This window comes from Lagenorhynchus albirostris, chromosome 12 (genome assembly GCF_949774975.1).
Source record: "Lagenorhynchus albirostris chromosome 12, mLagAlb1.1, whole genome shotgun sequence".
In the NCBI taxonomy this organism is placed as follows: Eukaryota; Metazoa; Chordata; class Mammalia; order Artiodactyla; family Delphinidae; genus Lagenorhynchus; species Lagenorhynchus albirostris.
Window position 1 is genome coordinate 31,012,578 of NC_083106.1, and position 26,645 is coordinate 31,039,222.

The 26,645-nt window shown below is 39.4% G+C and overlaps 1 protein-coding gene and 1 pseudogene across 4 annotated transcripts in view; one reads left to right on the forward strand and one right to left on the reverse strand.

Moving 5' to 3' along the window:
* Positions 1-26,645, reverse strand: part of AKAP7 (A-kinase anchoring protein 7) — a 139,275-nt gene that overhangs the window by 95,239 nt on the left and 17,391 nt on the right. For all 4 annotated transcript variants that reach the window (XM_060167871.1, XM_060167872.1, XM_060167873.1 and 1 more), the window contains exons 4-5: positions 20,520-20,656; positions 8,282-8,442 (exon numbers count right to left, since the gene is read on the reverse strand). In XM_060167871.1, the coding sequence (XP_060023854.1) occupies positions 8,282-8,442; positions 20,520-20,656 (298 nt within the window). The remainder of the gene's footprint in view (positions 1-8,281; positions 8,443-20,519; positions 20,657-26,645) is intronic.
* Positions 3,916-5,079, forward strand: LOC132530769 (ubiquitin-like domain-containing CTD phosphatase 1; annotated as a pseudogene).

Sequence of the window (26,645 nt, forward strand, 5' to 3'; positions counted from 1 at the left end):
ACACATATATATGGAATCTAAAAAAAAAAAAGAAAGGTTCTGAAGAACTTAGGGGCAGGACAGGAAAAAAGACACAGACAGAGAATGGACCTGAGGACACGGGAAGGGGAGAAGGGTAAGCTGGGACGAAGTGACAGAGTGGCATGGACATATATACACTACCAAATGTAAAATAGATAGCTAGTGGGAAGCAGCCGCATAGCACAGGGAGATCAGCTCGGTGCTTTGTGACCACCTAGAGGGGTGGGATAGGGAGGGTGGGAGGGAGACGCAAGAGGGTGGAGATATGGGGATATATGTATATGTATAGCTGATTCACTTTTTATACTGCAGAAACTAGCACACCATTTTAAAGCAATTATACTCCAACAAAGATGTTAAAAAAAAAAAAAGGAACACAGAATATGGAGCCAGACTGCCTGGATTTGCGTCCTGGCTCTACCACTTACTAACAAATTATTTAGCCTCTTTTGCCTCAGATTCCCAACTGTAAAACGGGGGTGATGACAATCATCTCTGTCTCACATAGTTGTTAAGATTGAAAGGGTTAACATTTGTAAGATGATTAGAATAATATCCAGCATAAAGTAAATCCATTTAAGTGTTTGACTGAAAATCAAGTAAAATAAAAGATATAGGGAATATGCCACCCCAAAATGTGCCACTTGGGCATAAGACATATTTTGAGCTAGAGACAAAGAGAATCAATAGATGCAAAAAGAAACTTTCCCAGAGCTTCCCTTGTCTGACCAAAAGCAGACACTTGTGAAAAATGAGGACTGCCAAAAGTCCCCTCTCCTGGGGAATTTGTATGGCCAAGGTGGACCTATACACACAAATCTTACTCCATTAGAGCCCCCCCCCCAGTCTGCCCACCCTGAAAGCTTAAAACCCTTTTCCTTTGTCTTGTCACTTCTCTACAAATTTATTATTCTTCTGTTAAGATGCTATATGAGCCCACATTCTAGCCACCCCTGTGAGTTACTCTTCATTGAGGTTTCACCCATGTGATGTGTACTGGACACATTACTAAACTCTTTGCTTTTCCCTTGTTAATTTGTTGTCAGTCTAAGTCTACAGGGTCCCTGGGGGAGAATCTAGGAGGGCAGAAGGAAAAACAATTTGTCCCTATACGGGACAATGGAAAGGGTAAAAAGAGAGGTGAGAGGGGAGAAGAAGTATGAGGATTTGTGCCTGAGGGCCTGCACAGAGGCAGGGCGTGCAACAAGAGGCTCAGAGGGCCCTCTAGGGAGCGGGGCTGTGATTCAGACATTCTGGCTGGGGAGAAAAGTTTGTCTTTGCTTAGTTCTAAATGATGTGTGGCTAAGGTGTGCTGATGTCTCTGAAGACAGCTTAGTCCAGCCATTAAGGGGAAGGGTCAGCAGGCTGCTGGGATGCCCATCTGCCTGTGGTGGTTAGACGTGCAAGAGCAGAACAGCTTAGAAAAAGGCCCGAAGATACCAGCAACTGAACAGAATCCCCACAAGGAGCAGAAACACAGGGCATATACTCTCCATCTTTTGGGGAACATGACGGTCATAATAAGAGAAAGAGTAATGTTCAAATGAACACCCTGAAAACCTTTCATTTTTCCTTTTATGAGATAAATGCACTTGGAATCTTTTATCATGCTAAACAAGCACATTTTTCTCATTTAAAAAAAAAGATTTGCAAGGACTATTATAATCCCAGCAGGCTAAATTTTTAGCAATCTCTCAATCTAATACACTTCTTAACAAAATTACATTTCACACAAAAAAATGAATGAAATCACATTCATTTCTATGCAAAAAGCTTCCAGTGCAATTTCATCACTGTAAAATGTGGAGAAATGACATGTAAATGCCTAATTTTCAATACCTTCTTAGCTCTATGAGCTGTTGTGTACTGCTTGGAAAGCAGAAGGTGCTTTTTATTCTGGAAAAACAGGATCACTCAAGGTCAAGGTAGTAAGCTGAGACAGTCTTGGCTACTGTATACCAGCTCCCTCAAGCGGCTACCACCATAAACCTACATGTACACAGTGCGCAAAAATGGGCGTGGTCTCTTTTTATTTCTATTTTCATTACACTAGGAGGTGGATCGAAAAAGATCTTGCTGTGATTTATGTCAGAGAGTGTTCTTCCTATGTTTTCCTCTAAGAGTTTCATAGTGTCCAGTCTTACATTTAGGTCTCTAATCCATTTTGAGTTTATTTTTATGTATGGTGTTAGGGAGTGTTCTAATTTCATTCTTTTATATGTAGCTGTCCAGTTTCCCCAGCACCACTTATTGAAGAGACTGTCTTTTCTCCATTGTATATTCTTGCTTCCTTTATCAAAGATAAGGTGACCATATGTGCGTGGGTTTATCTCTGGGCTTTTATCCTGTTCCATTGATCTGTATTTCTGTTTTTGTGCCAGTACCATACTGTCTTGATTACTGTAGCTTTGTAGCATAGTCTGAAGTCAGGGAGCCTGATTCCTCCAGCTCCTTTTTTCCTTCTCAAGATTGCTTTGGCTATTCGTGGTCTTTTGTGTTTCCGTACAATAGCCAGGAAACGGAAGCAACCTAAATGTCCACTAACAGAGGAATGAATAAAGAAGATGTGGGGGCTTCCCTGGTGGCACAGTGGTTGAGAGTCTGCCTGCCGATGTAGGGGACACAGGTTCGTGCTCCAGTCCAGGAAGATACCACATGCCACGAAGTGGCTGGGCCCATGAGCCACGGCCGCTGAGCCTGCGCGTCCGGAGCCTGTGCTCCGCAACAGGAGAGGCCACAACAGTGAGAGGCCCACATACCGCAAGAAAAAAAAAAGAAGATGTGGTACATTTATACAATGAACTATTATTCAGTCATAAAAAAGGAGGAAATAATTCCATTTACAGCAACATGCATGGACCTAGAGATCGTCATACTGAGTGAAGTCAGACAGAGAAAGACAAATACCATATGATATCACTTATATGTGGAATCTAAAAAAATGGTACAAATGAACTTACTTACAAGACAGAAATGGAGTCACAGATTTAGAAAACAAACTTATTGTTACCAAGTGGGAAAGAGGTGGGGAGGGATAAATTGGGAGACTGGGATTGACATATACACACTACTATATATAAAATAGATAACTAATCTTTACAAAGGCTGCAAATGAACTTATCTACAAAACAGAAATAGAGTTACAGATGTAGAAAATAAACTTACAGTTACGGGGTGGGGGAGGGATAAACTGGAAGACTAGGATTGACACATACACACTACTATATATAAAACAGATAACTAATACCTACTGTATAGCACAGGGAACTCTACTCAATACTTTGTAATGGCCTATATGGGAAACGAACCTAAAAAAGAGTGGATATATGTATATGTATATCAGATTCATTTTGCTGTACACCTAAAACTAACACAACATTGTAAATCAACTATATCCCAATAAAAATTATTAAAGAAAAAAAAAGATGGGCGTGGTCTCTTCAGCCCACAGGCATCTACCAAAAATAACAGTTACTAACTCATCAATTCAGACTTTATTAGTTCAAAATGCATAATAATTTTCTTCAATATTACACATTAATTCTAAATTACTCTTTACCCTGTAAATTTTCAATAATGAGTTCAAATATTAGTATCTAAAATTCAGTCCTTTTTTCGTAACAACTGTGAAATATTTTAAGAATTTGTTTCTTTTAACTTGAAAATTGAAAAACTCTATGAAAATTAGGTAAATCAGACTATTCATGAACTATAATTTTCAACTATTTTTCAAGTTAGTTTCACTTCATAACATATACTTAAACTTAACTTCTTTATCAACACTTTAATAATTAAAGTTATGTTCTTTAAAAATTTTTCCTGGGCTGCTGCCGGTTCCGCTGCGCTCCAGGTATCTTTTTCTGAATGCAAGCTGCCTCATCGTATGTTTCAAGGATGGCTCTCCCTATCATTGTAAAATGGGGCAGACAGGAATATTCAGTGACTGCACTTTCAGAAGACGATACTGTGCTATATCTCAATTTCTCAAGACCCTTACAGGAGTGTTACCAAAATGTCAGAAGTTACTTGGACTCAAAGTTAAAGGCAAACCTGCAGAAAATTATGTTAAGCTTGGAGCTCCCAAACTGAAACCAAATACTAAAATCATGATGATGGGAACTCATGAGGAGAGCTTGGAAGATGCCTTAGGTCCACCTCCTGACAATGATGATGTTGTTAACGACTCTGATATTGAAGATGAAGTAGTTGAAGCAGAAAATAGGGAGGAAAACCTACTGAAAATTTCCCACAGAGTAAAAGAGTACAAAGTGGAAATTTTGAATCCTCCCAGGGAAGGGAAAAAACCTTTGGTACTAGGCGTTGATTATATATTATTTGACCATAGTCTCTTGTGCAGATACTGGGATAGAATTAATGTGGCCATATCTTCATGAATTCCTAACATCTGCATATGAGGATTATGACATTGTTATCTGATCTGAAGTGGATTGAAGCTAAAATGAAAGAGCTGCGAGTGAGTACAAATGCAAATTACAAGATTATCTTCATGTTGGACAGTGCTGCTATGATAACAGTGCATACTCCAAGGAGAGGATTAACAGATGTAAAGCCTCTTGGTGTTATATGGGGAAAGTTTTCAGAGTTTTACAGCAAAAAAACCCATCATGTTTGATGACATAGGAAGAAATTTTCTAATGAACCCACAGAATGGACTAAAGCTAAGACCTTTTATGAAAGCACACCTAAATCAAGATAAAGACAAAGAACTTTTAAAATTAACCCAGTACCTCAAGGAAATAGCAAAGTTAGATGACTTTTTGGACCTAAATCACAAATATTGGGAAAGGTATCTCTCAAAGAAGCAAGGACAGTAGTTACAAGCTATACTGGCAGTTACTGAAGATGCTTGAGATCCATGAATTTCTTTTCGCTTTTATGCTAAAGATCATTATGATAGTGCTGGACATTGCAGTAAATACCAGACTGCTTACACTTGGTCTTCCAGTTTTTTGTAAATTTAATTTTATATTTTTTGAAGATCATAGCGATATGCAAAAAAAAAAAAGAAAAAAGAAAACCTTTTTCCCCCTGTATGAATATACTGTAACTCCCGAAAAACATTTTCTCCAGCATAGAGTACTGAGTTTTTTTCCACACACACACACACAAAAAGTGGACAAAAACGTATACTTAACAATGTCATTTTGTGACTTTGGAAACAAGTATGTCTTGTGTTTTTGTCTCACTGTGTTTTTATCTAAGCCCAAACCCAATCTGAAAATACTATTTTTAAAACCAAAATAAGAAAAGTTTTTAGTAAGAAACCTAGTTTGGTATGCTTAAAACCACTGAGAGTTTTTCTTATTCCTTTGTCATAAACACAATTTCTCTTATTACTTCACTACTTAACATCTCTAAATTCTGAGCTGTCTCAGTTTGGTGTGTATGTGTATCAGTGTTCTTTAAGCAAAACTGGAAAATGTCTGCTCTGATAGATATGTCATAGTGTGACAAACAGAAAACACGAGAATGAGGAATGAAACTAAGGAACAAGAGTGTGTTTCTTTGTGCTAGCCAAGTAGAAGCACTCCTGCCTAAAACCACTGTCCTAAAAGCAGTTAAAGGCAGTACATTTTGAAATGGGACGTATCACTGGTTCAGCCCTAAAAAGCATGAACAAAAAGTTTTTGTCCTGTTCCAGCTCTGTCTTCTCTAAGGGCAAACACTGTGTTGCAGTGAAAATATCTAGCCATAAGATTAAAAAGAAAAATTTATTTGCAATGCTTATGCCTGTAGATATGTAATATGACCACTGTTTTGTGTTGACAGTATTGCTTTATACAGTTTTCTATCTGAAAGGAATCTGATTCTTTCAAATAAATACGGTACGTATTGTTCTTACGGGGGACTATTTCAGTGATGTAAACAATAAATTCCTTTTCTTAAAAAAAAAAATTTCCTTCTTTCGATTAAGTCAACTAGCTCTGCCTCCTTTATGTTGAACAAATAAGAGTTTAATGTTCTTGTATAAGCATACACATATACATAGTTTATAACAATGATCTAAGAAATGTATTACCCTGGTCAATGGAATATATTCTTCTGAAAGTTGTAATATATTTGAAAAAGTTTATAAAATATGACACAAAAACAAATGACATTATTTTACTGATCCTGTTGGACTAAAGCAATACTAATCCTGAGGCATTCTTTTAAAAATAAATCTAATGAAGTAAAATATTAACAAAAATTCCATGTACTGAACATCTGGACTATCTGAACTCTACACAAATTGAGGCTCAACTAAACTTCACTGAAATTTTCCATACACATATTCAAATATTTAGATTTCTTATAAAATTGCATAAAAACTATAATCCAGGGAATTCCCTGGCGGTCCAGTGGTTAGGACTCCGTGCTTCCACTGCAGGGGGCACAGGTTCGATCCCTGGTGGGGAACTAAGATCCCGCATGCTGCAGGACGCAGCTAAAAAAAATTTAAAAATAAAAAACATAATCCAAAACAATAATATACACACAAAATTAAAAGCAAGTGATTATATGAGTAGACAGAGTGCCATTCTATTTTCCGTTTCTTGTAATGTTTTGTTTAAACATTTAGAAAAGTATATATATTTTTAAGAAACAGTCTCTGGCATCTAGAAAGGAATTACAGGGGCAGTGGCCTTTTCTAAAATGACAAACCAACACCCTTGAGCTCAGAGTCACGCTAAAGCTGGTGAGATTTCACATTCCTCACCACACAATGGCTCTTTCATCAATACTGGAAACTGCCTTTGTGAGAATATTGCTAAGAATGGATGGAATTCTCAATGTTGCAAGCACCCATTGAATTATTTAAAAGAACAATGAATGAATGACTAATTAGAAATGTTTCTTGAGCTCAGACATATTTATATTACAAAAGGAAAGACCTGAATCTAGCATTCTCTCCAGAGCAGTTCAGGATGAACAGATTAAGTCTGTTAACTGAAGGCATGGGTTCCCAAATGCTTTGCCATCAAAACTGTTAGAGTTGCCTTCTCCTTGGCCAACTAATGATTTTAAATCCTACTTGACTCATGACTATTGTTTAATTGCTTGCTTGTTTGTTGTTTATACATACTTTGCTCCACAAAAGAAAAACTTAACCAACAATGAAATGAAATCTGATCCTCATGCCTCCCTCACCCCTAAAGAGGTGCACTTTTGAATGGGCAACTAAAAACTGCATAAAGACAATATATTAAGTTTTTTAAAAAGTATGTCTCAAAAGATCTCATACAATATGATATCCTTTTTATAAGATTAAAACCAATTAAAAATACATATACTTGGGAAGAATACAAGGAAATAAACCCTGACCTCAGGATGATGGTTAGCTTAAATGAAGGAAGGCCAAAGGATAGATTAATGAAAAGGACAACGTGGTTAGTTTACTACCAAGGTCCTAGCTTTTGTTTTGGGTGGTGGATTCCCAGATGATTATGATATTATTTTAAGACAGATAAACACATAGATAAAAATAAACCCAGCATGGAGCAATGATGAGAGTGTGTTATGAATCAAGGATTATTGAATCTGAAATGAGATGACATGAAATGACCTGGCACAATATGAGAGGAAATGAAAATAAAAATTGTTTCATTAACAATTGTTTTACTGACACCCAAATTACGATCTCTGGATCATCTTTAAAAAGCACTCAACCAGGTTTTATAATTTCCTGCTTCTATTTCCCTGACATTTTCAATTGTGCTGCACAAAGCAATGTGTTCTCCAATGGATGCGAGACCTTCTACCACCACCAATGGACTTTCTGCTCCTAGAGCAGTACCTAAACAGGAAGGTAAAAAGGTAGCACAGAGAAAAATGCTGCTGATTCATCTACTGATTCTCCGGAATAGAGCTGACAATGCCCACAAGCCTCCAAATAGGCAACTGGTGATTCTTATTAATTCACTCAATACTTACTAAATGCCAACTACATGTCAAATGTCATGATAAGCGTTGGATCCTTCACACTTATGATTAGGACAGTCCTAACAAATACTTGATCCAGTCCATCATCTTCCAGAATCAACATATTCCTCAGGTCAAAGAATCAAGATAACTTTTCCCACCCTTTATTTGGCTACTTCCCTATACAAACAAATGCTGAAGCAGCTCACTTATAAAGTGAGGTTACACTGGCTCCCCAAAATTAAAAGATGTCAAATCTCTATTATAAGAATTGGGAGAAAAAAATTGCTTCTTCAACAGATGAGAGTTCATGTAAGTATATCACTGTTTGTTTTACCTGCTATCTCCAAAAGTGGGTTTATGTGATCTCCTTCTGCCAGCTTCACAAATCCAACCTGATTTCCAAAAGTGTCAACCCCTTCAAAGGGCAAAGTCAAAGTTTTTCCTTGGAGGATTTCTTCCACAAATGGTTTTAATTCCAAAAGAGCATCAATACCACTGGTAAGAAATAATATATTTTTCAGTAACATATTAAGTAATAAAATATACAAAACCAAATGAGAAAGTTTTAGAAAGATAAATTTTTATACTTGTACTAATTACTTTAATGCTCAAAATACCTTCAAAATCTAATCAATATGATCAAAATAAAACTAATACTAATTTTTAACAAAATCTGTAGAAGTGAATTAATCTTTACCTAATTATAATTTATTTTATATTAAAGACACAAAAGAAGATATAGTTCACCAAAAGGTTTTTAACCAAGGAAATACTGCATGGACAACTAAAAAAGAATATTCTGACAGTATATTGCAGAAAAACCTAATACCTCCAAAACATTATATTAGATTATGTGAAAGTTCTAGATTCTTGTTAAAAGTACTAATACTTATATAATATTTACTATTTGTGAGGCACTCTACTAAAATTTAAAATACATTATCTCTTTAAAATATAATAGTCTCCACAATAAGATAATTTATTATACTTGGGTTCAACCAAAGTGCAATTTATATTTACCAACTACAGCTACATAAGTTTGCTGTATCTGTTTAGCCTCTATGGGCTAAATAGCCTCTAAGGGCTATTCTGTGTTTCAAATGCATTATTTTTCTTTCTAAAAATAAATGTTTACTATATTAGTGAATTAGACATTATAAAGTTTGGAATATTTTGAAAATTAAGATCAATTATTTCCATAGTAAGAGGAGTTTGGTATAGGTACTTTATTATGAGAAAAAAAATAAAATCTCACTAGAGGGCAGCAATTACTCAAAAAAGAACTAAGGACATCATTACATTATGGAGAGGGGTTTAAAACACCCTTCTGGTGAACCACCATTAATTTAAATTATCTTGATCAGCAATTTGTTCGCCAGTAGTAATTATGTCAAATGTGTGAAAAGAAATTTAGGAATTTTTCTAGATCTTTCATATTTCTAAATTAGTATTCGTATAAAAGTTTTAACTGATTTTCATCCATAGCTCCCATGCTGAGTCTTGTTTCTCTGTCAAAACAGTACATAATACTTCAAAATAGCTTTAGAAATGTCAGCATTTCTCGTTGTACCTCCAAATCCACATCCAAAATCCAATCTTGCCTACCTGTATTTATGTTCATCCAAAAAGACACACTTCTGCTATAATACTGTCCTTCACCACACACTGACTTAAAGCATGTGAAAACAGATCAGCCACTTCCGGCTCATCTACCGTAAATGAGGGGAATTCAATACACTCATTTTAAATGTAACTCTACATGAAAGTAGGCCACCCTGAAGGTCAGGATTTTTCAGAGACAGTGAATTCTATACCCCATTTTTCTTTGAAGAAATATAGACGATCTAAATTCAGTCCAGTTTTTCAGTTCTTCAGTATCATAAATCCATAAATTTGTTCTAATGAGATGTCACTGCTCACAGAGTGAAAGGAGTCATAGTGCCTACTGATAAATATCACTAAGTTTCAAATTCTTTTAAATAGAGTATCTTTTCAAGAACGGTTTATGGAAAGACTTCTTTATGGTAAAATGAAGAGTACAGGCACGTAGGAAACAATTCTGAAACTAGAGTTCAGACCCAAAGGTTGTACTTAAAACTAAAATAGGGCAGCGTCTTTGCAAATCAGCATCTGGGCTAACATATTTCTATTCTTTCTTCTGCACTGTGAGGACACAAAGGGTGATACCTACCTGAAGAAATTCATTATTAAAAAAAAGTTTCTACACACTCCATATCCAATCCATTGATCAATACTTTATTAAACACCTAAAATATGATACTAGACTTCAAAAAGTAAGAATATAGAACAAGAAACCAACAATATGTGTCTCTAGCATATTATACTGTATAGGATGAAAGGTAAAATTTAAAAATTAGGGACTTAGAAAATCCTTCATATAAACAATGTCTTACCAGGAAATCCAATCAGTTTCACTCTCACTATACAGCTACCCAAAATGAAGCCACACCTTGAATCTCATCATCACCTAAAAGTCGATACTTCTGCCACAAACACTTCCCTGGTTCCCCAAACCAGAAGCAAATCTTCTCTCCTTTGCAATTCCGTTAATACTTTACACCAACTGAAACATACCACTTTTTACATTTATCTATTATAGCTACTTGGGTCCGTATGACCTAGTCAACTACCTGGTATAATCCATGAGTACAAGATCCATTCATGGTTCATCTTTATTTTCGCCAAAGCACTTAGCTCAGTACCTAACACATGGTTGGAAATTAATGTTGGTCGAACTGTAAAATACTATCTTGTCTATACAGCAAACTTCAACTATTACTTAGATCTTTCATTACAACTTAGTCAAGAATAATTGCTAAATTGCAAATATCTGGTCATCATTTTCCAGTAGAGCTGTGACTCCCAGTATCATAAAGTAGCATAAGAATGTCACTTTAATCCTTCAAACACAAAGTAGACTTGCTAAATATTTAATTTTTTACACAAAACTGAAATTTGCAAACAGACATTGTAAAACATGGGGCTGAATGACTCAGACTGTCACTGTGCTCTGTACTGTAACTCTTTAACAAGTGATGCCACAATTAAGGGCAACACAATGCTTCCTAGTTCAGGACTGTTCCATGTACTGCAGGTGATTTAGTAACACTGAGACCTGCCCATAAATGCCCACGGCACTCCTCAGTAATTGTGACAACCAAAAATACCCCCCAAAATATTTCTAAGTCTCCTAGAGGAACCGTCAAGATGGCAGAGGAGCAAGACGTGGAGATCACCTTCCTCCCCACAAATACATCAAAAATACATCTACATGTGGAACAACTCCTACAGAACACCTACTGAACGCTGGCAGAAGACCTCAGACTTCCCAGAAGGCAAGAAACTCCCCATGTACCTGGGTAGGGCAAAAGAAAAAAGAAAAAACAGAGACAAAAGAATAGGGACGGGACCTGCACCTCTGGGAGGGAGCCGTAAAGGAGGAAAAGTTTCCACACACTAGGAAGCCCCTTCGCGGGCAGAGACCACGGGTGGCAGAGGGGGGAAGCTTCAGAGCCACAGAGGAGAGCGCAGCCACAGGGGTGCGGAGGGCAAAGCAGAGAGATTCCCACACACAGGATTGGTGCCGACCAGCATTCACCAGCCCGAGAGTCTTGTCTGATCACCCGCCGGGGCGGGCAGGGGCTGGGAGCTGAGGCTCGGGCTTCAGAGGTCGGATCCCAGGGAGAGGACTGGGGTTGGCGGCGTGAACACAGCCTGAAGGGGGCTAGTGCGCCACAGCTAGCCGGGAGGGAGTCTGGGAAAGTCTGGAGCTGCCAAAGAGGCAAGAGAACATTGTTTCGGGCTGCATGAGGAGAGGGGATTCCTTCCCCATCTGCCCACAGAAGGCAGAGAACCACCTAAACGAGGTCCAGAGACAAGCACAAGCCGGACACCAGAGACGGGCATGAAACGTTAATGCTGCTGCTGCCGCCACCAAGAAGCCTGTGTGCGAGCACAGGCCACTCTCCACACTCCCCACTGGGAGCCTGTGCAGCCCGCCACTGCCAGGGTCCCGTAGACCAGGGACAACTTTCCCGGGAGAACAAATGGTGCGCCTCAGGCTGTTGCAACGTCACGATGGCCTCTACTGCCACAGGCTCGCCCCGCATTCCAATTATAAATACTGTACCCCTTCCTCCCCTGGTCTGAATGAGCTAGAGCCCCAATCAGCCACTGCTTTAACCCCATGCTGTATGCGTGGGAACAGATACCTGAGGGCTACCTACATGCAGAGGCGGGTCCAAATCCACAGCTGAACCCCAGAAGCTGTGCGAACAAAGAAGAGAAAGGGAAAGCTCTCCCAGCAGCCTCAGGAGCAGCAGATTAAAGCTCCACAAACAATTTGATGTATTCTGTACCTGTGGAATACCTGAATAGACAATGAATCATCCCAAAACTGAGGAGTTGGATGTTGGGAGCAACTGTAGACATGGCGTGTGCTGTCTGCGACAGTTTTATTTCTAATTTTTATGTTTATCTTAGTTTAGTGTTTAGCGCTTGTTATCATTGGTGGATTTCTTTACTGGATTGGTTGCTCTCTTTTTCTTTTTACTATTATTATTACTTTTTTTAATAATCTTTCTTTCTTTCCTCCCTTCCTTCCTTCCTCCCTCCCTCCCTCCCTCCCTCCATCTCTCTCTCTCTCTTTCTTTCTCACTTTTCTTCTGAGCCATGTGGCTGACAGGGTCTTGGTACTCCGGGCTGGTGTCAGGCCCGAGCCTCCGAGGTGGAAGAGCCGAGTTCAGGACATCGGTCCACCAGAGACCTCCCGGCTCCACGTAATATCACTCAGCGAGAGCTCTCCCAGAGATCTCCATCTCAACATTAAGACCCAGCTCCACCCAACAGCCAGCAAACTCCAGTGCCGGACACCCCAGGCCAAACAACCAGCAAGACAGGAACCCAACCCCACCCATTAGCAGAGAGGCTGCCTACAATCATACTAACTTTACAGACACCCCCAAACACACCACCAGATGTGGCCATGCCCACCAGAAAGACAATATCCAGCCCCACCCACTATAACACAGGCACCAGTCCCATCCAACAGGAAGCCTACACAAGCCACTAAACAAGCCTCACCCCCGGGGGCAGACACCAAAAACAACAGGAACTACGAACCTGCAGCCTGCGAAAAGGACACCCCAAACACAGTAAGTTAAGCAAAATGGGAAGACAGAGAAATATGCAGCACGTGAAGGAGCAAGAGAAAAACCCACCAGACCAAACAAATGAAGAGGAAATAGGCAGTGTACCTGAAAAAGAATTCAGAATAATGATAGTAAAGATGATCCAAAATCTTGGAAATAGAATGGAGAAAATACAGGAAACGTTTAACAAGGATCTAGAAAACTAAAGAGCAAACAAACAATGATGAACAACACAATAAATGAAATTAAAAGTTCTCTAAAAGGAATCAATAGCAGAATAACTGAGGCAGAAGAACGGATAAGTGACCTGGAAGATAAAATAGTGGAAATAACTACTGCAGAGCAGAATAAAGAAAACTGAATGAAAAGAATTGAGGACAATCTCAGACACCTCAGGGACAATATTAAATGCACCAACATTTGAATTATAGGGGTCTCAGAAGAAGAAGAGAAAAAGAAAGGGTCTGAGAAAATATATGAAGAGATTACAGTTGCAAACTTCCCTAACATGGGAAAGGAAATAGTCAATCAAGTCCAGGAAGCACAGAGAGTCCCATAAAGGATAAATCCAAGAAGAAACATGCCAAGACACATAATAATCAAACTATCAAAAATTAAATACAAAGAAAAAATATTAAGGGCTTCCCTGGTGGCGCAGTGGTTGAGAGTCTGCCTGCTGATGCAGGGGACACGGGTTCGTGCCCCGGTCTGGGAAGATCCCACATGCCGCGGAGCGGCTGGGCCCATGAGCCATGGCCGCTGAACCTGCGCATCCGGAGCCTATGCTCCACAACAAGAGAGGCCACAACAGTGAGAGGCCCGCGTACCGCAAAAAAAAAAAAAAAAAAAAAAAAAAAAAAATTAAAAGCAGCAAGGGAAAAGCAACAAATAACATACAAGGGAATCCCCATAAGTTTAACAGCTGATCTTTCAGCAGAAACACTGCAAGCCAGAAGGGAGTGGCAGGACATATTTAAAGTGATGAAAGGGAAAAACCTACAACCAAGATTACTCTACTCAGCAAGGATCTCATTGAGATTCAATGGAGAAATCAAAAGCTTTACAGACAAGCAAAAGCTAAGAGAATTCAGCACCACCAAACCAGCTTTACAACAAATGGTAAAGGAACTTCTCTAGGCACAAAACACAAGAGAAGGAAAGACCTACAAAAACAAACCCAAAACAATTAGAAAATGGTAATAGGAACATACATACCGATAACTACCTTAAATGTAAATGGATTAAATGTTCCAACCAAAAGACACAGATTGGCTGAATGGATACAAAAACAAGACCTGTATATATGCTGTCCCCAAGAGACCCACTTCAGACCTAGGGACACATACAGAGTGAAAATGAGGGGATGGAAAAAGATATTCCATGCCAATGGAAATCAAAAGAAAGCTGGAGTGACAAAACAGACTTTAAAATAAACACTATTACAAGAGACAGAGAAGGACACTACATAATGATCAAGCAATCAATCCAAGAAGAAGATACAACAACTGTAAATATTTATGCACCCAACATAGGAGCACCTAAATACATAAGGCAAATGCTAATAGCCATAAAAGGGGAAATTGACAGGAACACAATAAAAGTAGGGGACTTTAACACCCCACCTTCACCAACAGACAGATCATCCAAAATGAAAAATAAATTAGGAAACAAAAGCTTTAAATGGCACATTAAACAAGATGGACTTAAATGATATTTATAGGACATTCCATCCCAAAACAACAGAATACACTTTATTCTTAAGTGCTCATGGAACCTTCTCCAGCATAGATCGTATATTGGGTCACAAATCAAGCCTTGGTAAATTTAAGAAAACTGAAATCGTATCAAGTATCTTTTCCGACCACGAGGCTATGAGACTAGATATCAATTACAGGAAAAAGTCTGTAAAAAATACAAACACATGGAGGCTAAACAATACACTACTAAATAACCAAGAGATCACAGAAGAAATCAAAAAATTCCTATAAACAAATGACAGTGAAAACACAATGATCCAAAACCTATGGGATGCAGCAAAAGCAGTTCTAAGAGGGAAGTTTATAGCAATACAATCCTACCTCAAGAACAAGAAAAATCTCAAATAAACAACCTAACCTTACACCTAAAACAATTACAGAAAGAAGAAGAACAACAACAAAAGAAACCCAAAGTTAGCAGAAGGAAAGAAATCACAAGGATCAGATCAGATATAAATGAAAAAGAAATGAAGGAAACAATAGCAAAGATAAATAAAACTAAATGCTGGTTCTTTGAGAGGATAAACAAAATTGATAAACCATCAGCCAGACTCATCAAGGAAAAAGGGAGAAGACTCAAATCACAGAATAGGAAATGAAAAAGGAGAAGTAACAACTGACACTGCAAAACTACAAAGGATCATGAGAGATTACTACAAGCAACTATATGCCAATAAAATGGAGCTGGAGGAATTAGGCTCCATGACTTCAGACCATACTACAAAGCTACACTAATCAAGACAGTATGGTACTGGCACAGAAACAGAATTATAGATCAATGGAACAGGACAGAAAACCCAGAGATAAACCCATGCACATATGGTCACCTTATCTTTGATAAAGGAGGCAAGAATATACAATGGAGAAAAGACAGCCTCTTCAATAAGTGGTGCTGGGAAAACTGGACAGCTACAGGTCAAAAAATGAAATTAGAACACTTCCTAACACAATACACAAAAATAAACTCAAAATGGATTAAAGACATAAATGTAAGGCCAGACACTACCAAACTCTTAAAGGAAAACATAGGCAGAACACTCTATGACATACATCACAGCAAGATCCCTTCTGACCCACCTCCTAGAGAAATGGAAATAAAAACAAAAATAAACAAATGGGACCTAATGAAACAAAAGCTTTTGTGCAGCAAAGGAAAACATAAACAAGATGAAAAGACAACCCTCAGAATGGGAGAAAATATTTGCAAACAAAGCAACTGACAAAGGATTAATCTCCAAAATAAGCAAGCAGTTCATGCAGCTCAATATCAAAAAATCAAACAACCCAATCCGAAAATGGGCAGAAGACCTAAACAAACATTTCTCCAAAGAAGATATACAGATTGCCAACAAACACACGAAAGGATGTTCAACATCATTAATCATTAGAGAAATACAAATCAAAACCACAATGAGGTATCACCTCACACCGGTCAGAATGGCCATCATCAAAAAATCTACTAACAATAAATGCTGGAGTGGGTGTGGAGAAAAGGGAACCCTCTTGCACTGTTGGTGGGAATGTAAATTCATACAGCCACTATAGAGAACAGTATGGAGGTTCCTTAAAAAACTAAAAAATAGAACTACCATATAACCCAGCAATCCCACTACTGGGCATATACCCTGAGAAAACCATAATTCAAAAAGAAGCATGTACCACAATGTTCACTGCAGCACTATTTACAATAGCCAGGATGTGGAAGCAATCTACGTGCCCATCAACAGATGAATGGATAAAGAACATGTGGCACACATATGCAATGGAATATTGCTCAGCCATAAAAAGAAATGAAATTGAGTTATTTGTAGTGAGGTAGATGGACCTAGAGACTGTCATACAGAGTGAAGTCAGAAAGAGCAAAACAAATACCGTATGCTAACATATATATGTGGAACCTAAAAAAAAAATGGTTCTGATGAACCTAGGGGCAGGACAGGAATAAAGACGCAGACATACAGAATGAACTTGAGGACACAGGGAAGGGGAAGGGTAAGCTGGGACAAAGTGAGAGAGTGGCATGGACATATATACACTACCAAATGTAAAATAGATAGCCAGTCGGAAGCAGCTGCATCACACAGGGAGATCAGCTCAGTGCTTTGTGACCACCTAGAGGGGTGGGATAGGGAGGGTGGGAGGGAGGTGCATGAGGGAGGGGATATGGGGATATATGTATACATATAGCTGATTCACTTTGTTATATAGCAGAAACACACACAACATTGTCAAGCAATTATACTCCAAAAAAGACGTTAAAAAAAAAAAAGTCTCCTAGAGAAGGGAGTCCCACCTCCACTGAGAAATGTAAACATTATAATACATTGAGAACATACCCAACCCCTCACCCCAACCCGACTGCACACCACTTAACAGTATTTCTAGTCAGTTACGTGTCCATCAGTAGAGGCTACTGAGATACAGGAGGCCGTCTGTACTTCCAGCAGACTAATCTCTCCCGCCCTTCATGCACTTGTGCTCATCTTCTCCCTCCTGTCCCCATCCCACTCCTCTCCCTCTACCTCTGCATCTTTCACAATCACACTCTATGGAATAATAATAGAAAACTGATTAGTTCTGGCTTGTCTACTGACCCGCATTCGCTTAATTCCTAGGACTGCCAGTTTCCTCCAATGTATAAAAAAGGTGACACTTCTGTGCTGCCCGACTCAGAACACTTGTTAAGGAAATAAAATAAAATAACATTTGTTTGGGGAATCGTGGCTGAGGAACAGAGACTGAAATATATATACATGCCATAGCCAAGACCCATCTCCGATAAGAGAGATAAACCCTAAACTTACCAATCAATGGTAACAGTCTCCTCTGGTTTAAAAAGGTCTCTTTGGGGTACAATTATTCAGTTAATTCAAACGTTCTTTCAGGATTGTTTTTCCCTTCCCCTTCCCAGGGAATCCAGCATACTCTTATAAGAGGACTGAAAAAGCTCTTTGATCTGCTTGCTGTTTGGGTCCTAAGAGATTCCTATTTCAGGGCGACTGGTCTGGTCATATCCCTGGGTGCCCTACACTCGTGTCCGTGAAAGCCCACCGGTTCTTTCTGGGCATTGCACTGGCATGTGCTGCTGAAGCACAAGATCCCTGCTGGGGTCTCTGATCAAGAAACACGGATAGGGCTTCCCTGGTGGCGCAGTGGTTGAGAGTCCACCTGCCGATGCAGGGGACATGGGCTCGTGCCCCGGTCTGGGAAGATCCCACATGCTACGGAGCGGGAGCCATGGCCGCTGAGCCTGCACATCCAGAGCCTGTGCTCCGCAACGGGAGAGGCCACAGCAGTGAGAGGCCCGCGTACTGCCCCCAAAAAAAAAAGAAAGAAAAGAAACACGGATGTTCAGCAGTGTCGCTGTCCCCCATCCTGTGCCTTCTGATCCACCAATTCTCTCTGACCTTCCAAGTCTACCCACCAGGGCACAAAGAAATTTCTGGATCCATCTATATACCTTGATAGGCAATGGGGAATTGAAGGAACCACCTCAGGTGCAGGTGTTAGAAATCTCCCTCGACTCGGCAGCACATTCTTTCAGCATTACTGAACAGGAACTTCTCTAAAGAGTTGAGCTTTTCCCAGCTACACCCTGAGAACCCCAAACCAAGGTGAGTGTCTCTATCACTCCCAGTTCTCTGCTCCAACACTGGCTGGAACAGTCAACCCCAAAAGGGGAGCCAGGATGTGTCTGGCTTCGTGCCTCTTCCTCTGATTTGCTCACTCCGCCCAGCACCAGAAGGCCTCTAGATTCCCTTCCCATCCTGGACGACAACCCTCCTCCCAGCTGGCTGTGGTTTCACTGACCACATGCAGTTCTTCTGAATTAATCACTTTTTCAGCATCTCTTACTTGCCATCCGTGAGACCAGCTCAGTATTTGCTCCTGCTCCTGCCATTTGTGTGGGTTAATTTTGTTCGTCAACTGAGGCCACGATACCTAGTGTTTGGTCAAACGCCAGTCTAGATGTTGTTGTGAAGGAGTTCTTTTAGATGTGATGAACATTTAAATCAGTAGACCCTGAGTAAAGCAGAATGTGGATGGGCTTCATCCAGTCAGTTGCAGGCCTTACGAGAAAAGACTGAGGTCCCCCAAGGAAGAAGGAATTCTTCCTCCAGGCCGCCTTTGGGCTCGAGCCTATACTGTCAACCCTCGCCTGGGTCTGCCGCTTGCCAGGCTGCCTTGCAGAGTGTGGACTTTAGCCCCCACGGTCATGTGAGCTAATTCCTTAAAAGAAATCTCTCTCTATATAGCTACAGCTGTGGATACAGATATATCCATATATCTAGATATCCAAATGGATATCCATCCTATTGGTTCTGTTTCTCTGGGGAACCCTGACTAGTCCACCATTCTAACACACAGGGGACCACTCATTTTCTCTCAGGCTTTCATCTTGTGTCACATCTTCTCTGGCTTCTTTTCTTTTAAGAGCATCAGAGTATTTCTTTTTTCTTCTGATTGGCAAAGTGAACAGTGAAAATGAGTTAAGTAAAATCTTCTGGTCCTCTCTGTCACTGCAGCGTGCTCAAGACCTGCTCTTGGGTAGATCATGTTGAGAGAGATCAGAAGACTGATCCTTAAAGACATGCAGTTCTAACTATTGAAAAAGACATCACTACCCGAATCATAATTTGACTGTATATTTTGAGTTACTAATTTATTGTTTTCTCCCCTCTATTTTTTCTTTTCGTTGCCCCCTTCCCAATCCAAGCCTTGCTCTTCATTCCCTCAGGAGACTATGTCAGGGGAGAAAACAGAAGTAACCTGTAACCTGTAATTCTGGTTTTGGCTTTCCAAAGAGCTTATGCTTAAGCTTAATCCAGAGGGCTAAACAGGGCAAGGGGTGCTCATACCGACAGACAGAGTATCCCAGAGAATTTGAGGAAGAGCAAGGTTTCTCCACTCCAGGCTGGAAAACAGCAATCAATGACTAATACTCAACTTTTATGGTACAGCTCTGGGTTTGGAGGTTCAGGGTGTACAGGTACTCTAGGAATGAAGGCAGTAAAACTGAAATTGTCCGTTACTCTAGTAAATGACAGCTCTAATAGCTAATAATATCAAGTGCCTGCTATGTGCCAGGCCCTATACTAAGAGTTCTTACATGTATTAGTACTATTATTTTCTCCATTTATTTAAAAAGTAAATGATTTGCCCAAAATTGGGCAGCTGTTAAGACATGGTTGGGCCACGGTTCCAGAATCTTTACCTGGAATCCTAACCTAAATGGTCAGACCCCAGAGTGCTTACATAGTTAACACAGATCAAATAACTGCATAACCAATGCATCTGATAACAATAACAGTTTAAAAGTAGAGATTAAGGGGAATTCCCTGGTGGTCCAGTGGTTAGGGCTCTGCTCTTCCATGCAGGGGGCACAGGTTCGATCCCTGGTCAGGGAACTAGGATCTTGCACACCACGCAGCAGCACAGCCCAAAAAAAAGTGTAGATCAGGAAGAATATTTATATGGCTAATTCTGTACATTGGCTTATTAACTGGAACAAATTATAAAAGAATACTTCTTAAAAAAAAAGAATACTTCTTTAGAATTTCAATGCCTCTTTTGGTTCTGCTATGATTACTCACATTACAGTAATAACTTGGAAAACAATATTCCAGAAAGATGTATTACTCACATGTTTATTTCATCTTCATTTAATAACTGCATCACTAGCAGGGTAATATGAAAGGAACCATCTCTGTTCATTGCTTTGGCCAGTCGCTGATCTTGTTGTATTATTGCATTTTGCAGGATCTTAATTTCTTTTGTAATCTAATCACACACAGACAAAACAGAGATTAGGTAAGCAAAATTTCCTTATGGTAACACTGAAATCGAGAAGAAAAATAAGCAACATATGAAATGAGAATGATGTCAAGATCCTTCAGCCAAACAATGCTTAATTGTCTAACTATTCTCAAATATCCTGGAGAAATGACTTGGAAAGTTTAATAGGACATTTAAGTTAAAAAAAAAAATCACACAATGCTTGTCCATTTAAAAAGCATCAAGCCCAACACCCTTCTTTTACAGACTGCGCCACTGGTTGCGTGGAAAAATTCTTAATGGCCATGTATCTTTTCAGAAATGTATCCTTGGAATATACAGTATGACTCACTATAATTATGATCTTTCCTAAAAATAAAAGTTTTATTCTTGCCACAGAAAGGTCAAACTGGCAGACAACATTCCATTTCTGTTGGCAGTAATATTTATTTGTCCCCAAGTGAATGTGTCTGAGAACCCATTCTTCATGGCCTTTAAGATTTTTTAGGACAGCAATAATTTCAACAGGAATGACAACTGTCATTTCCCCAGACATGTGAGGAGGGGCATCACCATGGAGAGAGAGCTGCAAACAAGTCTAAATGCGTATGTTAGAAAAACTGTACAGTCTGCACCTAAGCAAAATTCCTGGTCCCTCATCAGCCTTCCCCTCTCAACCTAATGAGAACAAAGAAGAGGAATGGTGGCTTTTCCCTCCTCCATTTCCAGTTGGAGACAACTCTAGTCAACTTCTAAATGTGAGTGCACTGGAAAATAGTTTGAATATGGACTAGCAAACCAAGCAATCCCCAGAGAAAAGGGCCCACGTAGAAGCCCAGAGGCAGCAGAATTAGAGAGAAAAGGAAGAGAGAGGGGGCTGGCAACAGAAGCAGAGCCCTAAAGAGACAGCAGAGATAAGAAACAACTGAGTCATGAGCACAGCAGGCTGTTCTGATACTAAAGAAGCTGTTTCATCCTGAACAATGTTCCCATTATCTGCAGAATGCAATTGGGCAAATCATGAGATACTATCCTGGGATCTGACTTCTCACGTATCTTTACAATAAATCCACATCACCCAAAATAACCTCAGCGTTTCTCTATTCCTTGCAACCTGGAGGACGGTAAAATGAGAAACAGTGTTTTCCTGGTAGGAAGTTATGCAGTAACACCTAACACAAGACTTCCCAAGGGAAGATGTCACTTCCACAACACCCAACAAAAGAATACTGACAGCCTGATAATTAAAATGCTCCTAAAGCAATAGTACACAAAGATCTTACAGAGTCAGCGTTTCCTCTACCTCTATATTGATAAAACTAAATTGTAAACTCCCCGAGGGCAACATCTATTTCTTCCACCCCTCCATCTCACCACAGTGCCTGATAATAAAAATAAACACGACACTGAGACCACAACAGTAACTACCCTTTCTTGTGTGGTCACTAGGCTCTAGGCACTAGAGTGAGCATTTTACATATATTAGTTCACGGAAACCTCCCGCCGATCCTGTGAGGTAAGATGTTGGTACTGTCTCCATTAAAATAAATTGAAACACAGAAGATTAAAAAAATCTTTTCAAGATCATATACCCAAAATAGCAAAGGAATTTGAGAAAAGGATAAATTACAATACATGAGAAAAGATGAGGGAAGTACCTGGAGGAAAAGATCCAGGAGTGAGGAGAAGCGGCCAGAGAGCCGTGCAGGAAGAGGTACAGGTAATGTGTTTTCAAGAGGAGACAAGGAGAGGGGCAGACATGTGGGTAGTGACTCAAGACATGAAACATCAAGGGAAAAAAGGGCATTTAAAGGAGATTCTGAGGAAGTTTACTGGATCCTGTGTAATAGAGCACACAGGCCCTCTCATAAAAGCCTTTAGTATAAGTCTACACCACTCTGCGAGGATTTTACACATGAATTTTTGAGAGATTTTTCCAGGTGCAATGAAGTGCTGAGATCAGCTTTCAGGAATGATGAAGCAGCTCAAGACGGTCCAGGTTCACGTCGGAAGGGCCTAGCCAGTGCCGAGTAAATCACGCGAGATCAAGAATATCAGACCTCAAAACAGTATAACTACATCTTCAAATCTTAGCTGGTACAAATGGTAATTCTGGCTTAACTGATCGTGAAAAAGTGGTTTAGGATGATAACTTTTTAATACAGAGTGATGCAAATTAAAGGTACTGGACTTGTATCAGAAATCCTGGATTTTTACCCCAGGTCTGCCGTGGGTGGAACCCCATAGAGGTCACCTAGTCTCAGTGAGTCTTGGTTTCTTCAATTGTAAAGCACTGCCAAACTTACAGGGATGTGTTAAAGGTCACGCAGACAAGCTACAGGAAAGCACTTTGCAAGCTCTGCACCATTTGCCTAATATAAGGTCTGCAACACTGCCACTATTATTAAAATCAGTGGTTCTCTACCCCAGGGGACATTTGTCAATGCCTGAAGACATTTTCATTGTCACACCTGGGGTTTGCCACTTGCACTTAGTGGTAGAGTATCTGCATTTTCATAAAAACTGAGTCTTCATTCTAAGCTCAAATACTAATTATATGTAAATTCAGGACAATGCTCAAAAATTTCCATCCATTTGTATATTCCGCATTTTAGTGCAATGTCCTACTATTCAGTGAAAAAGTTTTAGACCATTCATATCTTTGAATTATCCAGTAGCTTGTAAAACTGCAAATTAAAATTTGTAAAACACTTTGAAGACTATTGCTCTGAAGTCATACAGTACTTATAATGCAAAAATAACCTTAATCTATGAAAATTCTAAAGATAATCTAATCAAGTAATGTATTTCTAACTATGCTTTGATGCTCCAGATCAATTTACATATTCCTTGATATCATCTTTAAAAAAATTTTAATGCATTTTATTACTAATTATATTCTTAAAAGATAAAAAGAAAAAACGAAACTACTTCAGAGTCTTCTCTGTATGCCATTTTAAAAGGTACCAGTGTCGGGCTTCCCTGGTGGCACAGTGGTTAAGCATCTGCCTGCCACTGCAGAGGACATGGGTTCAAGCCCTGGTCCGGGACGATCCCACATGCCGTGGAACAACTAAGCCCGTCTGCCACAACTACTGAGCCCAACTGCCACAACTACTGAAGCCCGCGCGCCTAGAGCCCATGCTCTGCAACAAGAGAAGCCACCCAATGAGAAGCCCGCACACCACAATGAAGAGTAGCCCTCGCTCACCGCAACTAGAGAAAAGCCCCTGCACAGCAACAAAGACCCAACGCAGTCAAAAATAAATTTTTTTTAAAGTACCAATGTCATTGAAGGCCAAAGGAAACTAATTTTTACAGTCCCTGTTTAAAATTCTACAAAGCCTTTAAAGCGTATCTGTCATCATAATCCCCAGCCACTGGCAGTATTGCACAATGCACATTTTTTATACCTAATATTGTAGAGCCATATTTAACTAGAATATTAAAAGAAACTTTAAAAAATAAAAGCTTATTAAAATCTTAAATATTTCATTCATTGAGTAGTTTCTTTGTATTTAGAGAATAAAAACAGACACGAATCTGCTAAACCTCACCACTAAGCCATGTTTCACATGCCTAAAAATGACACAATAAGAAATTTCATTTTTCTATCTTTTAAGCTTTCTAGTTGATTCAAACCATACATGAGCTCAAAGAAAAAGCCTTCAAGTTAGTTCGTGAGGGAGAGCAGTTATAGTCTAGCACACAGAAGGAGAATGTCCTTGACCTCATCTTTTGACATTATTTCTGGATTTTTTCTAAGCTGTTAACATAAATTATTCCTAAATTTGCTGCCTCATTAAGATTTAACAGAATTATCCCAACAATTTGCTACCTAACTTTTCTTCAAAACTGAATATAGTCATTTTTCTTGATTGTTTACACAAAGGAAAAAACTTGAAAATTTAATGATACAGCAATAAGTAAAAATTTTAAAAACATCCTAAAATAGGAGAATTTTCTGTATTTTAACATACATGATGATATCAAGTATTTTCACAACTACATTTCCCAGAAAGGAACAGAATGCACAAATCATTTTTCATCTTTTCGTAAGACCAATAATTTTCACATTACAAAATGATGAAATACAGAATTAAATGTAGCAAATGCCTTTTAAAACCCCTAAAGAGCATCGTATTTTTCCCTTAGTATAAAACAATTATCTTACCAAAAAAATTAATACACTCCTAATTTCAATCAGCTTCTGATTGTTCCCTTGCATTTTTCGGTGTTGACTTACCTTAAATTATTACCTCACGTAAGAAAGCATACAAAACCAACATATGGGCAAATCCACCCAGAACTAATAATTAAGCAATTCTAGCCAGTTAAGAAATATTTAGGATTTATTATAATGCCATTAAATTTCTCATCTTTTTATTTTTAAACTAATGTGTAATTGTAGGTAGTGGAGAAACATACTTTCACATGCATGCAATTAGGATATTTTTATGCAGTCATTCTAATTCATTTTCCAATTCTATTTCTTAAAAATATGAAAATCATGATTTTCCAAAACTAAAGCATTCCAAATGTCTAATAACGTGTTTAAAAATCAAAGACCCTTATAAGTCTGAATACTTTTTTCTTTAAAACTAGGTGCCAACAAGTAGAGGCCAAAAGTAGAGCAGCTCATTGTCAATGTGCTGGCTTCCAAAAGCTTGTTTGCAGGTCACTTAATTGGAACTTGGAATACAGTCTCCCATTGAAATAATGTTATAAATGCTGCTCCTTTTCCCAGGCCTTCCCACAAAAGCCCATAAGTAGTTTCAACAGAAAATTAACATTCGATACTTTCAAACAAACAAACAAAAAAGGTGCTCATACGAAAGATATGAAAAGTATCTCCTGGGCTTCCCTGGTGGCGCAGTGGTTGAGAGTCCAACTGCCGATGCAGGAGACACGGGTTTGTGCCCCGGTCCGGGAAGATCCCACATGCAGCGGAGCGGCTGGGCCCGTGAGCCATGGCTGCTGAGCCTGCGCGTCCGAAGCCTGTGCTCCGCAACGGGAGAGGCCACAGCAGTGAGAGGCCCGCATACCGCAAAAAAAAAAAAAGTATCTCCTAATCTTGTCCTATTCCTAGCCCTCCTCCCCATTTTTGCATTAAGCTTTCTGTTACCCACAAATAAGTCTCTTGAGAGGGAAATATTAAATTCTTTGGTTTCCCGGTTACTTGAAGCTTGTGTGCCCCACTATTACAAGTCACCCTACCCCCTGGAAAACAAAGTGCCATTGAACCTATATTATAAAACCAGCATTTGTAACACTGTACTTATTATTTATAAACGTTCTGGTTGGAATTTGGTACGCCAGAAACACACCTTCCACCCCGAAATGACAATATTTTGTGTGTGTGCACCTACTCTTGCCAAACTCCGTTCTAGGTACTGGGAACGACCTGAAAAACTTTGTGAGGAAGATTAACAAGTGTCAAACTTCAAGGATGACAAATGACAAAAGGAAAGCCATGAAAGTGTTGTGTTTTGTTGGGGTTTTTTTGGGGTTTTTTTTGGGGGGAAGGGGTTGCCCTAGTCAGGGTGGTCACGGGTGGGAGAGGTTTGAGCTGAGATTTTGGCATTAACAAAATCAAAAGGAGAGGAAAGTAAACTCCCAGCCAGAGAAGGCTTTCCAGAGGGCAGAGGGAAACTGGCAAGTTCAAGCAAGGCCAGAGGGGCTCAAGCAGAAGGAACGAGGGCTGAGGTGGAAAAGGCCAAGCCATGTAGAACCTTCTAGAATATGGTAAAGCCTCTGTCTTCATCCTAACAACAATGGGAAAATACTGAAGTGATAAGCATGTAGGGGATGTGTCCAGATTTGGATTTAGAAAATAATCATTATCACCTCCATTTAACAACTGAAGACACCGAAACTACAGCAATTAAGTAACCTGACCTACATCCACAGTGCAGTTTGTAATCCAGCTGGTATCCGAACAAGGTCTGTCAGGTTCCAAAGCCTGTACTCTCCTCACTTTCTACAGAACCTCCAA